The 12,769-nt window shown below is 42.0% G+C and overlaps 1 protein-coding gene across 1 annotated transcript in view; it reads right to left on the reverse strand.

Annotated features, from left to right (window-relative positions):
- Positions 1-365: 365 nt before the first annotated feature.
- Positions 366-12,769, reverse strand: part of LOC146812902 (alpha-2-macroglobulin-like) — a 237,564-nt gene continuing 225,160 nt past the window's right edge. Inside the window, exons 32-36 of the mRNA XM_085619972.1 lie at positions 6,788-6,878; positions 4,102-4,170; positions 2,859-2,961; positions 1,381-1,422; positions 366-673 (exon numbers count right to left, since the gene is read on the reverse strand). Of these exons, the coding sequence (XP_085476098.1) occupies positions 648-673; positions 1,381-1,422; positions 2,859-2,961; positions 4,102-4,170; positions 6,788-6,878 (331 nt within the window). The 3' untranslated portion in view covers positions 366-647. The remainder of the gene's footprint in view (positions 674-1,380; positions 1,423-2,858; positions 2,962-4,101; positions 4,171-6,787; positions 6,879-12,769) is intronic.

Below are 12,769 nucleotides of genomic sequence, written 5' to 3' on the forward strand. Positions count from 1 at the left end.
AACAATGGCAGAGTACAAAGATCAATCTACCCATTAATGTCCCTACCAACATCAGTGGCTGAGAATCATGACCGTCTAACTCTTCATCTGTTCAATAATAATGGAAGAGGAAAATAATTAATGTACCTGGTGATGTGTCTACCAACATTGACGGCAGAGGACCAGCTAACTCTTTATGCGTTCACTACTCGTACTGACAGACAATCAAGATCAATGCAATTATTCATGGCACATTACCAATATTAGTTATTCATAATCCAAATACCATTTCATATCTTCATTTCTGGTTTTAGGTGACACTTTGTAAATGCACTGAACATCAATAATATTAAGGTAAAATCATTGACACTGTTTTTACCACTTATTTAGGTAAAACAACTAGGTATTTATTCAGTCGAATGCACAAAAATTATTCACCCACCAAATTACAACTGAAGTGAGGGTGGGAAAGGGGCATAATTGCAATAAAAATACAAAGAAAACATGTCTGTAAAGATCTCAGCAGCAGAACATATTGCTTTTTTGTTAGAGATTTATTGAGCTCCTGAAAGTGTTTCTTCACCCCGTGGGGGTGTGGTTGTATTGCCAGCATCTCATGCAGTTGTCAGGTGTTCCAATTGTTGATCTCCCTCATTAAATACATAGCATCAGTGGTGGGTCTCCTTCACATGATCTAGAGAAAAGACAAGCATGTAAAGAAGGGTGACCTATTTTATAGAGATTATGGTCCTGTTTGTGAGATATTTTAATATTTTTGGAAGTTTGTAAGTGCCATCTACTTCTGTTTATGAGTGAAAACAGACTGCAGGGTGCCATGAGTCTTGTAGCATGCCTAATCCTGAGACTCTGCCACTATGATCATATCACAACTGCACTTCATGCCCTTCACTTGTTCCGACTAAACAAAACCACAAACTTGATTCTGGACCTGGGACCTGATCACAAAACCCTTCCTATGAGGAATCCAAGCCTGCTAACCAAGATCTACAATCATCAATCAGCCAGATGTCCTGGGGGTGGCCTTTCAGAATAGACTTGTCATCAGACCTGTCAGATACATAAGTTTTAGTAGAAGAACATTGCCCTCTCATGACTCCAACATCTAGAAATCTCTTCACCTCCACATTAGTATGCACGAGGTTTTTACATTTATTACAAGACTAAAGCCCCTTTCATAGGCACATTTTGAGTCAGCTTCCTTTCTCACTTTTGCTAGAACTGTGGACACCCTGAGCATTTCTTCCAAGCCCTTAAGTGTTTCCCATCCCACAGTTTAAAGACCTCTCAATTAAACAATTCTGCGGCATCATCAAAGTAATATACACCTAACCAGAGCATCATGCTCCCATGACCTATTTCAGGCTTTACCCAATTGCATACCTGTACTGCAGGGGGCGCTGTAATCCTCCACAGCAAACTCATCTGAAAGATTGAGCAAACAAAGAGAGGTCATATAATTTAACAAAGAAGCATTGTTTTGTCTCAGCTTCAGCAAGTTGGTCATCTGTACAAAAGAACGTTTCAGCAATAGATTTAATAATCACACGCACTACTTCTAAACACCTTAGAATTGCAACAAACACGATTCAGATCTATCAATTTCTACTGCTAATGGGTGGATAGTATATTATCTGTTTTAGCATGTAAATAATATGAACGTTATAGAGTTATGTATCCCACATTCCATTCACCTTTGGTGGGCTCACACATTTTACCACTAGATAGCAAATAATGTCATATTTTTTCGATTCTATTGGATAGTGACTCTGATTTATTCTACCAGAATGCAGAAAATGAGCCTTAACACAAAAGAATGAATTTTTTGAGGTGGCACCTTTTAGGTCAGAGTGCTTTATCAAAACACAGGGGGATCCAACAGTCCTTTAAAGCAGTAGGGTAGTGCATCACTTGTAGCGTAGGTAGGCAATTAACCTGCCAGGGCCTCCCAACCTTTGAGGGGAACCTAATTCAGCCCATGACCAATTACTATTTTTGAAATATCATAGACTCTGGCCCCACTTCACAATCTGCTGGGGGGGGGGGGGGTCATCATTTTGCGTTACGTCAGTGCAGATACATTTGAGATCTGCCATCTTACCTTCCCACATAGGTCCAGAAATGCTGGATATTTGGAAGCTTTATTGCGTGACTGGTTTGTGAAACAATCTGAGTCCTCTCAGATGTCCCACCTCTCAGGTTATCTTCCGTAAAGATCCCCTTAGCAAGTAAACAAAATTGCCACTCACTTCACAGTTCATCAATGAACGCTTAACAGGTACTTATTATATATTAATGATTGCGCAACAAAGGAGGGATAATTACAGAAAGAAACTCATGTTAATAGAAGATCAAGAGGTCTCCTTTCCAGATCCTGGGTTCCTGGGCACTTGAGAAGTCACAACTTTCCAGAGGAGCCCTCCCAAGCAGGAGAACTCTCCACCTATCCCTAATGTGTGATGATGAGCCATGGGGTGTCAGATGATCATAACTAGAGTCTTGTCAGGATATTGTGACTTGCATACACGACAAACACACAGTGAGTAGTGGGATTCACGGAAATGAGGCCCCATGCATGCAACTGGCAACTTTGCTTGAAGTTTCTTTGAAATTAAAACATTTTTCAAACAAAATCACAACCTACCTTCAGAAGGTTCCAGACTAAGGGCCTTGCATACTGGTAAACTAGCATTGTGTTTGTAAAAGTCAACCAACCCTGTATCCAGCAACATACTTCAGCCTTCTGCTAGATGTCATGTGTATAAATCAAGCTTCTGATGCATTCAGCATCTTGCTTCCCACACAAATGGAGATCAATGGCATCCTGAAGCCCAAGCCGGTGAAATAATACAAAAATCTACCTGTTTCATAGTAATCAGTTACTGTGACCATAGCCGGTTTCCTGTGTCTCACTTCAAACTCCTGCTCAACTGAGAACCGAAAGGAGATGGTAGCATTGGAGACCTACAGAAGACAAAATGGAGGCCAGCATAATTTCACTTTGCTTTTGGATTCAGTTTGTTTCATTTTCATTTCGTAAAGCAAAGGCTACCAGTTACGCTGTTCTCGATGTTCATAAAGCCCGAATTCACTGTTTTTATCACTTACATATGTTCTGTAATTAAATGAATTTGAAACTACTCTGACTCACCGTGGCTCACTCTTTCTTGCCCGTAATAACTCTTGCATGAGATTTCAAGGAATATTCATCTTGTAATATAAAGTTTTGGTGAATTCTAATTGAGCAGTGGTCTAAAATGGAACCCACCCATGATAAATTGTATCGAGGGGACAGAAGCACAGGACCAGTGTGTTATGTTTTCTAAAGTAATGTACTAGTGACAAATGAGTGCATGAACAATAAATAAAAATAACAAGTCAAACTGTTAGGACTTTTTCTTAGAGTTTGGTGACCATCCTGTAACCACCTAAAAAATGACAGATGCTCCATCTGCAAAAACTTGTACTTCACCAACCAATGTAGAGGTTAAGAAACTGTTGAGTTTTTTACACCAGTGCCTCATATGGCTGTGGCACTCAAAACAGCTAGGAATTCCCCTCCACCCTAGGGGGCATACAGTCACTAGATTGCCGTGCCTTAGTCGGCCATGTTGGAAATCTATTAATGGCCCCAATTTGTAGAGACAAATCTCCATGCACATCTGGACCAATGCTATATTTGTTTTGAAAAACAAAACCCCACTTTTTAGAATGGTCAAAACAAATATGACACCTGCTCAGCAAAGTTCTCTGCCTTCAGTGCAACTACCGTGCCAGTGGCTGTACTGATGGGTTTAGAGATCCCTAGCAAGCAGGCAGGGATCACTAAATATGGTGAGTGATTCTCCACCAGGAAATTTAGCCATATCCATGGCTGAACTGGTGGCCCAGCGGACCACCTGTCAGGGCCTCACGACACTGCTATTTTGTTTTTCTTCTGGTTTCATGTGTGTTGTTTACATCAATACTTTTGTAAAATTGTATTCATAAAGATAAAGGAAACAGGGTTTGGTGGCTATCTACTCACGTGCCTTCTTGACAGTAAAATATGAATAAATACTCTTGGTTGCCCACATTTAAGTCCCAGAACTGAAAAATACTTACATGTTCCAGGTAAATAATGGCATTGTTAGGGTGGACCTCTGTCCGTCCAATGCCCGACCAGGAGTTCAGCTAGAAGAAAACAGTACAGAAATAAAATTGGTGACAAAAATGAACTCCAAATCCATAACAAGAAAAAACATGACTGCTTAGGGCATACCACAGACTTATGACATTATTTAGGTACTTATAATTATAATACTAACTTTGGGTTATGCACATTGGATTTGATTACTGATCATATGCTAAATGTAACTGGTTACTATTCTCTAATGTCACCCAACTTTTGAATAAATAGAATCAGAGGATCTGGGAGTCAGAATGGTGTGCCAAGATCTCCACTTTAGATGAACTGGGAAACTCATCATTCAAATTCAGATTTTGAAGTTCTGTGGTCTGTAAATAATATTTCAGTGCCCACATGTATCGTAGGAAAGCATAGAGCAAGACCCAAAATGTTGCACCATTCCCAAGGCCCACTTTCAAATTGCATACATTTTAAAGGAAGATGTGACACTTGGGTAAAAGCCATTCAGCTTATACTATCTTAGGCACAGGCATAACAGCACAGTTAAAAAAAAGACATCAACATCTGAAAAATGACAAAAACATTATCATCCATATCTTACTTGCAAAACAAGAACAATGATGGAGCACAGAGGCAATCAAAAACGATTGCAAAAAAATACATAATCGGTGACATTGAAAGTGACACACTAATAAATTGAAGACGAGATATTGAAGTATCTTTCTCTGCTAGTGCCTGCACAGCTAACTGCCTCTTAAAAGCTCCTCATGAAGAACCACTGTGCACGCTATTAAGTCTGTGTGATGCCCAGCTCATTATGGTACTCCATGAAGATCTAAGCATCACATAGGGCATCTTCTCTGACTCAGTGAAACTGTCATGAATCAACTCTGTTGTCACCCTTTGTCCTTACCACTAGGGCTCTTAATATTTAAATGATGTGTACACTCAGGGGGTCACATATCTGTCTGCCCCGGATATGGACCACTATGTATAATGTTGTTTCTTTCTCCAGCTTACATTTTCCGATTCCTTGCTATCTCAGCATGCCTTTTTCTACTATTCTCCTAATACCTTGCATGAGAAATGTAACTCAACTTACTTTCTTACTTCAGAGAGACCCTTTTCTTGCCTTCTCTGCATACCTTCAATTTCTGAGTCTAGCCTCCTGTCAGTCTCATACTGGCCTGCCTCAATCCTTCTTATTATAATTCTGCAACGGGCTGATGCTTCATTTCATAGATCATAACCAATTCTTTTTAAAGCCCTCTCCCTGGAATCTGACATTAACTAATCACCACCAGCCTATCAAACTCACCAATAATTTACCTGAAACCAGATTGTCCTTCTAATGATCACACCTACCTGGAATTAATATATCACAAAGAAACTGGAGTAAATACATGTAATTATTTTCGTGCGAGCCCATGACTAATTCCAATAACAAACTATAACCACTAGATTAACCACTAACCTTGTGTTCTGGAGCAGAGGGCTACTCACCGTAAAGCCCTTCAATGCCTTGTCAAGGGCAGTAAGCACTATAAAAAATCCAACTACAATTACCACTGTTGCAAATCCTAGGTTAGGGTACCCCCACACAGTGGTTTAAGCACTACCTTTATAATGGACCCATATTAGTATTCTCAGGGCGTTCATCCTTAAGAGTGATGAATGAGAAAATACTTTGCCTAAATTATGTGAAAACCAAACTCTTGATATTCAGTTCTACTATGGAATTTATCAATTTCTGCACATCCTGCCCCATTCAAGTGATCTTGTAATGCAACATTTTCCCCTGAAAAAAAGAATTGGATCCGCACTTGCGCGTGCCATTTCCCCTGAGTCATGCATCAATTCTATCTTTTTATATGGAAACTTCATATTAAAGTGGATTTGCAAAACAAAGGACCGCATTTGTGATTAAGATATATACATTATCAACCAGTCAGTCTTGATCCTAAATTGCGCTCAAGATCATCAATTCTTCCCTTGTCAAGAAACTTCAAATACCTTAGAATTTTGCAGCTAAAAGTTACTGGCTGGAGTGCTGTTTACTCGTTTTGAATGTGCTCCATTGGCATTCAGTCAGAGAAAGATACCAATTTAAAGTCCTGGTGTTAATCCTTAGAACGTTCCACGCAACCTCTAACGTACCTCTCTGAACTCTAATTAAAGTTACTGTACCCTCTGTCCTTTCCCAGCCATCTCTTCAGGTGCCCTGATGCTGTCAGCAATATTTCAGGCCCAACAAATATGCCAATGTATCTAATAAATAAACACAATTCTCAAATGGTTGAGGAATGTTAGATTAGTAACAGAGGGGGATACAAAGCTATATGATCAAATTAAGAACCACAAATTAATAATAGTGAATGAAACTTTCAGGTTTAAATGCAGGAACATGGAAGAACTAGAAAGTTGGTCAGATAACATAAAGAGAAAGAGGAACCCTTGCATAATAACGCAGCACCTTTCCAAGACGTGTGTGGATATGCAAGCACTGTATCTGCCCCTGGCATCATCAGATAATGATGCCAACTTAAAAGACTCCCTATCCATTCATGTGTTGGAATACAGTGGTGTTGCACTCACAACCAAAAATGACTCTACTAACCATTATTACAAAAAGTGAACATTAAACTGGTATTGAAAGGTTACCTTTTTCACTGTCGACTTTACAGGAATGAAGCCAGAGGGCATTTTCACATCCACAACAGCCATATTTGAGGATGGACGTCTACCGATGTAACTGGAAGGAACATTGAAAGTGAGAGGGGTTTTACTGCAGAAGGGAAATCATTAGCATAGCAGACAGATCAGGCATCTCATAAAGTGTAAAAGAAGAGGCGTGTCTATTGCTCTGACAGCAAATAATCAAGAACTGTTTTGGACAGAATCCTATCCAATCACTGACACTTGTAAATTTACTGGTCATGTTTTGTAAAAGACTACTGAAGCCCCTAACACTTGAACCTCAGTTTTAGTTCATTAGATTTCACAGTATGATATTGCTTCTCTCCTCTAGTGTATTTACAGTTGTTAGATAATCCAGTGTATTACAAAACTAAATATAAACACATTTTAATATACGTGGGGTAGAGAGTGAGGTCATACGCTCTGCTAAGATGTGCTAGGGATGTCTCTCTCCTCTTTGGTCATCCTTCCCTAGAGAGGAATAGAGTGGTCACACTGTGCAAAATGATACCAGTGGGGCGCCTCTCTCATTCTTTGTCTATGATGTGCCACCATAGAGAGGGACAGAGTGGCCACACTGTCTACAAAGAGATGCCAGTGGTATGCCTCTCTAATTCTGTGTGTATGACACACTACCATAGAGAGGGACAGAGTGGTCACACTGTCTGGAAAGATGTGCCAGTAGGGTGCCTCTCTCAGTGGCAGAGTGGCCTCATCCTCTATATATTCCAGCAGAAGGTCAGACCGTAATTCTTCTGCACTCATGGGTCTTACCATAGAAAAATGCCACAGGTGCCATGCGCATGTTCGAAAAAGTTAATCAGAACCTAGCTCTCCTCCGATATTAGAATAATGGGACGTTGAGAGCTCCTTTAAAGAAAATGGAGCAATAGCAGTCTATAAACAATGGTACAGGCCCACTGCTTTCAACATTAAAATGTTCTAATCCACAGCCTCCGCCTCTCTCTGTTCCCTGTCCCTTCAGGACGTGTGGATTGGACAGGGGAAAGATGTATAGGATAGGATAGGATAGCCATTTGTTAAGCGCAAACGAATGCCAAAGCGTCTTGGCGCTGGTAAGTAGAGAGAAACAGCCCCATCTTAACACCGGGTCACATCAAAAAGCTGTGGTTTTAACAGTTTTCTGAAAATTTGATGACTGTCTGTTGGTTTCAGAGGGCCAGGAAGCTTATTCCAGAGACTGGCGGCATGAAACGAAAAGGCCCTGCCGCCCCATCTGGCTTTCCTGACACGGTTTAGCTTAAGAAGGCATCGAGTAGAGGACCTAAGTGCCCGACCCGGGGAGTAGGGAGTAAAAAGCTTCTGAACCTCCTTAGCTCCCCCCTCAAACACAGCCTTGTGTACTAGGCATAGAGCCTTAAAATCTATGCGCTGCTGGACTGGAAGCCAGTGCAGTGCCTTGATTCCCTCAGCGACAGACTGATCTCTGGGGACGTCTAGCAAGAGTCTGGCTGCCGCATTCTGCAGAACCTACAATCTCCTCATCAAGGTCTTGTTAATTCCTAATAGTAGTGCATTACAGTAGTCCATTCGGGACAGCACTAGAGCCACCACCACATTCCTGAGCAGATCAGGTTTGATAAAAGGGAAGATCTTCCGCAACATCCTGATTAGATAGGAGCAGGAAGAGGCAAGATTACTGACATGCGCAGAAAAGTTGAGCTGATTGTCAAACACCACTCCCAAGTTCCTAACCTTAGGCACGGGACAGGGGCATTCGCCAGCCTCTGCCGGCCACCAAGAGTTATTCCACACGTGTCCCCCGCCAAACTCTATTATCTCCGTTTTCTCCGTATTAATTTTGAGAAAATTTTCTCGCATCCATCTTATGATTTCTGACATGCAGCTATGGAACTTAATAGCTGTGTCATTTGCTTCTTCACCAGCGGACACAATGAGCTGGGAATCATCAGCATAGGAGATGATAGTGAAGCAATGCGCCCTAATGAGCTTGGCCAAGGGGACTACATAGATGTTGAAGAGCATAGGAGATGAAGCAGCGCCCTGTGGCACTCCACATGGAGGAAGAGGCTGTGGACCAGGGCACATAGGAACCTTCCCATGTCCTCTTTCCGTGTCTCATGTTTCATCTGGAGCCTTGCAAGGAAGTGGGGGGGGGGGGGGTTCTGCTCAGTGCCTGGGTCACCCTGGCTCAGCTGAACAAGGAAATACAGCATGACCCAGCCCAGGAAGAACCAAGGACTGACCACTGCCTCCTTTGACAGCTATTACTGTGTTTGTTTATCAGTTAACAGAAATAGCCCTGTGCTCCGCCGTAATCGTTGAATGTTCACAGCATTATACCTACTGTTACAGTTAGCGCTCTAGCCTCCGGCTGGAGCGCGTCCGTAAGCGCGTAACTTGCGCTCGCGTTGACGGACGTGAGCGCGGCAATATAAATAAAGGGGCGGGCGAACTCGGGCAGTTCGCGCCCAACCAACAAACGGAGTCAGTCCCTTATTTAAGCGCCGCGCACCAGACACCGCTAGCGCGACCAACCACCCCGCCCCCCTGACACTGAGCAGGGACCTCAGGGCAGAACACCTACAACTAACTTTGGATTTAAAACTAACATAGTTGCCACATTTAGAATGGATTATGAACAGACTGACACCAACAGCTAGAATTATTGAATGCTTTGCACATCTATTTGCAGGAGGAGCTATGGGCCGCACAGTAACGGTTCTAACAATGAAAATGTGTCCAATTTTGTTATATGGGGCAATAGTTTTAATTAAACAAATGATGGAGGCCTTAAGTACCATTTGGAAAACATTCAATTTAAGATCTTCAACCCAGCATGTTTTGGTTAGACTAAAATTTGCTCTCACTAAGTTAGACGAAAATTTGGTCTTATGTTATGTGGTTTTAAGCTATATATTGCAATTAATTATTTATTTGATTTTCATAATGCATCACTGTTCAGGCTAAATGGGCTCATTAAAGAAGATTTGAAAAATATATCCAAGAGTGGCGGACACTGAAACCGAGCTAGAGCGCTTATTAGGAAACCATCAACTGCCTGCAATAAAAACCTAACGGCGATTCCTAAGATGCCTAGGAAGCTGTCAATTTAAAGGTACATGGAAATTGTACTGTATGAGAGTGACTTAGCTGCCATAAAAAACTATAAGCACTTTCATTACACACATGGTACATTCTCAAATAAAAGGAAATTTTATTTAGACTCTAACTTAATTTTGTGGCCAAAAAAAGCCTTTTTACATTTTTAGCCTCTTAAACAACCTACTTTTGCAGTTTGAAGATTCATGGATTAAGACTGGGGTCAAGAACATACAATGCTGCTTTTGCACCCCACATCCCTTGAAACTACAGACCATACCCTTCTTTTATGTTCTTCTTTACAGAAACAAGTATCTGAGACCACTCTTTTGAGAAGCAGGGGAGAAGGAGGTGCCGACAGTTTTGGAAAAATAATAATTTAACAGAAGTACCTTTTCCCCCACAGCTTCTGAATGCTGCCGGCTGCCGGCTCCCACCTCAGAGCTGTCCCAGAAGTCTCTGGGAAGGCAGAGCTGCTCAGCCAATCCAGACACTGCTCTGCTGGCAGAGCAGCATCTGTATTGGTCTGAGCAGCCTGCTCTGCTGCCCAGACTGCCTGTGAGCCTGAGGCATTTCTACAATGCGGCTGTGAACCCGGGTTCACAGCAGGTACGTAGAAATAGAAGTGTGCATGTATGTTTGGCCGGCCTAGGACAGCCGGCCAAACATACATGCGCACTTCTGAGTGCCCCCACCTGCCTGTCGTGGCCCAGCATGGCCCCGCCCTCCACGTAAGTCAAATCCAGTCAAAGACAAATACACTGATAATGTTTCATTATCATTTTATTTTTCTTTGACTGGCTTGATGAGTGGGGCGACGCTCCTCCGCCATTATGGAGGAGCCGTTCCTGGGCAAAAGTGCACTCAAAGATGCAGCTATGCACTGTTGTTTTTGGAGTTATAACAAATTCATTGGGTGCACAACCAATTTTTTTTAACTGGTGGAGATCTAAAGACTGAGCAGAAATATTTTACCCTTTTTTTTAAAGTTTTACTTATGAATTCTTATCTAATTAATGATGAGACTTTATTATCATTTGTATTTATTTGGATGTTTCTTTTTACTATTTATTGCATTGCATTTAATTTAAATTATGCAATAAACATTTACCTTCCTACCTACCAATCACAGCAACAGCTTTGAAACAAAGAGTTTGGTCTTTGGGCTTTTCTACCCACTCTGTCTCTCGGGCGGCCTTTATTTTTATTTAAGACATTCTGTCCTCATGGGGCTGAATGTTGTAATAGCCTTATAGCCTATGTAGAAGCATAAAAGAGCCAATAAAGTCCCACTCCGGCCAGTAATGGCCAGTATATCCAGTTATTGCAGGCTATAAGGCTATATTAATGATGTGCTATTATGAAAATCTAACAGAAAAATGTCATCTTCCATACTATCTCTAGTGTAGAGAGCATGCAGCTCATGAATTCTGTGGATTTAGCATTTTCTTCAGAAATTGGAGGATTTCCATTTCCACACCATTGTAAAAAAGGTTCTTAGAATGTAACTCTGGAGGAAGGAGTTAATGTTCAGCTTTCATGATCCTCTTCTTTAACCTGCACCGCCCATTTGCTCCAACATGGACTTGTGTGGAGAAACCACCTGGAAGGTCCTCAAGCTGCATCAGTATCACTAGTCACATTGTCATGCTATAAAGTGGAATCAGGACCACCTGTCAGCGCCTTATACTGCAAACTGGGCCCAGTACCATCTGCCAGATCCATGGCCTGCAAGGGGCACTCAATACCACCTGAGAGGTCCACAGGCTGCAAACTGCACCTAATACCACCGGACAGGTCAACAGGCTGTAAAGTGCACTCAATACGTCCTGACAGGTCTACAGGCTGCAAAGTGCACTTAATACCACCTGTCAGGTCCACAGGCTGCATCAGTATCACTTATCATGTCTTCATGCTGTAAAGTGGAATCAGTATCACCTGTCAGCGCCTTAAACTGCAAACCTGACCCAATACCACGTCAGGTCCACAGGTTGAGAAGTGAACTCAATACTACCTGTAAGGCCCTTAAGCTGCAACAAGGACTCAATAACACCTATCAGATTTTCAAACTGCAAAGTGGACTCAATACTACCTGTAATAATCTTAAGCTGCAAAGTGACTAAATAACATCTGACAGGTCCTCAAACTGTACAGTGATCACAATGTCCGTTGTAAGAACTTTACAATGTAAAATGGACTCTGTACCACTTGTTAGGTCTACTGCCCACAAATTGGACTCAGTGCCACCTACCAGGTAGTTAGGCTGCTGGCTGGACCCAATATCAACTATCAGATTGCAGTCTTCAAAGTGAACTCAACACCACTTGGCACCTTATCAGACTGCAAAGTTGACTCACTACCTCCTATCAGGTTCGCAGTGTGTAGGGTGGACTCAGTTCCACCAGTAAGGCCCTCAAAAGGGGCAAAGAGGACTCAATGCCATCTGTCAGCTTCTCAAACTGCAACCTGGACTTGATAATAAGTGTCACCTCTATAAACTGCAAAGAGTACTCAATATCCCCCGGCAGATCCTCAAGCTGCAAAGTGGACCCAATTTCACCTGTCAGTGCTACAATCTGCCCAGTGGACTCAAAACCGCCTGTCAGATCCTCAAACTGCAAACTGGACTCAGTAGCACGTGTCTCCTGCACTGCAAAGAGGGCTCAATACCACCAGTCTGATCCTCAAACTGCAAAGTGGACTCAATGACACCCATTAGGTACTCGAACTGAAAAGTGGACTCAAAGCTTGAAGCACCATAGCACAATGAGTTTTGTTAGTAAACTGAGATAACCCTTAAGAAACTGTCCCTGACCTTGTGATGGAATTAAAATCCTTGAGAACGATGACCACAGTCTGAGT

Source organism: Triturus cristatus, chromosome 7 (genome assembly GCF_964204655.1).
Source record: "Triturus cristatus chromosome 7, aTriCri1.1, whole genome shotgun sequence".
In the NCBI taxonomy this organism is placed as follows: domain Eukaryota; kingdom Metazoa; phylum Chordata; class Amphibia; order Caudata; family Salamandridae; genus Triturus; species Triturus cristatus.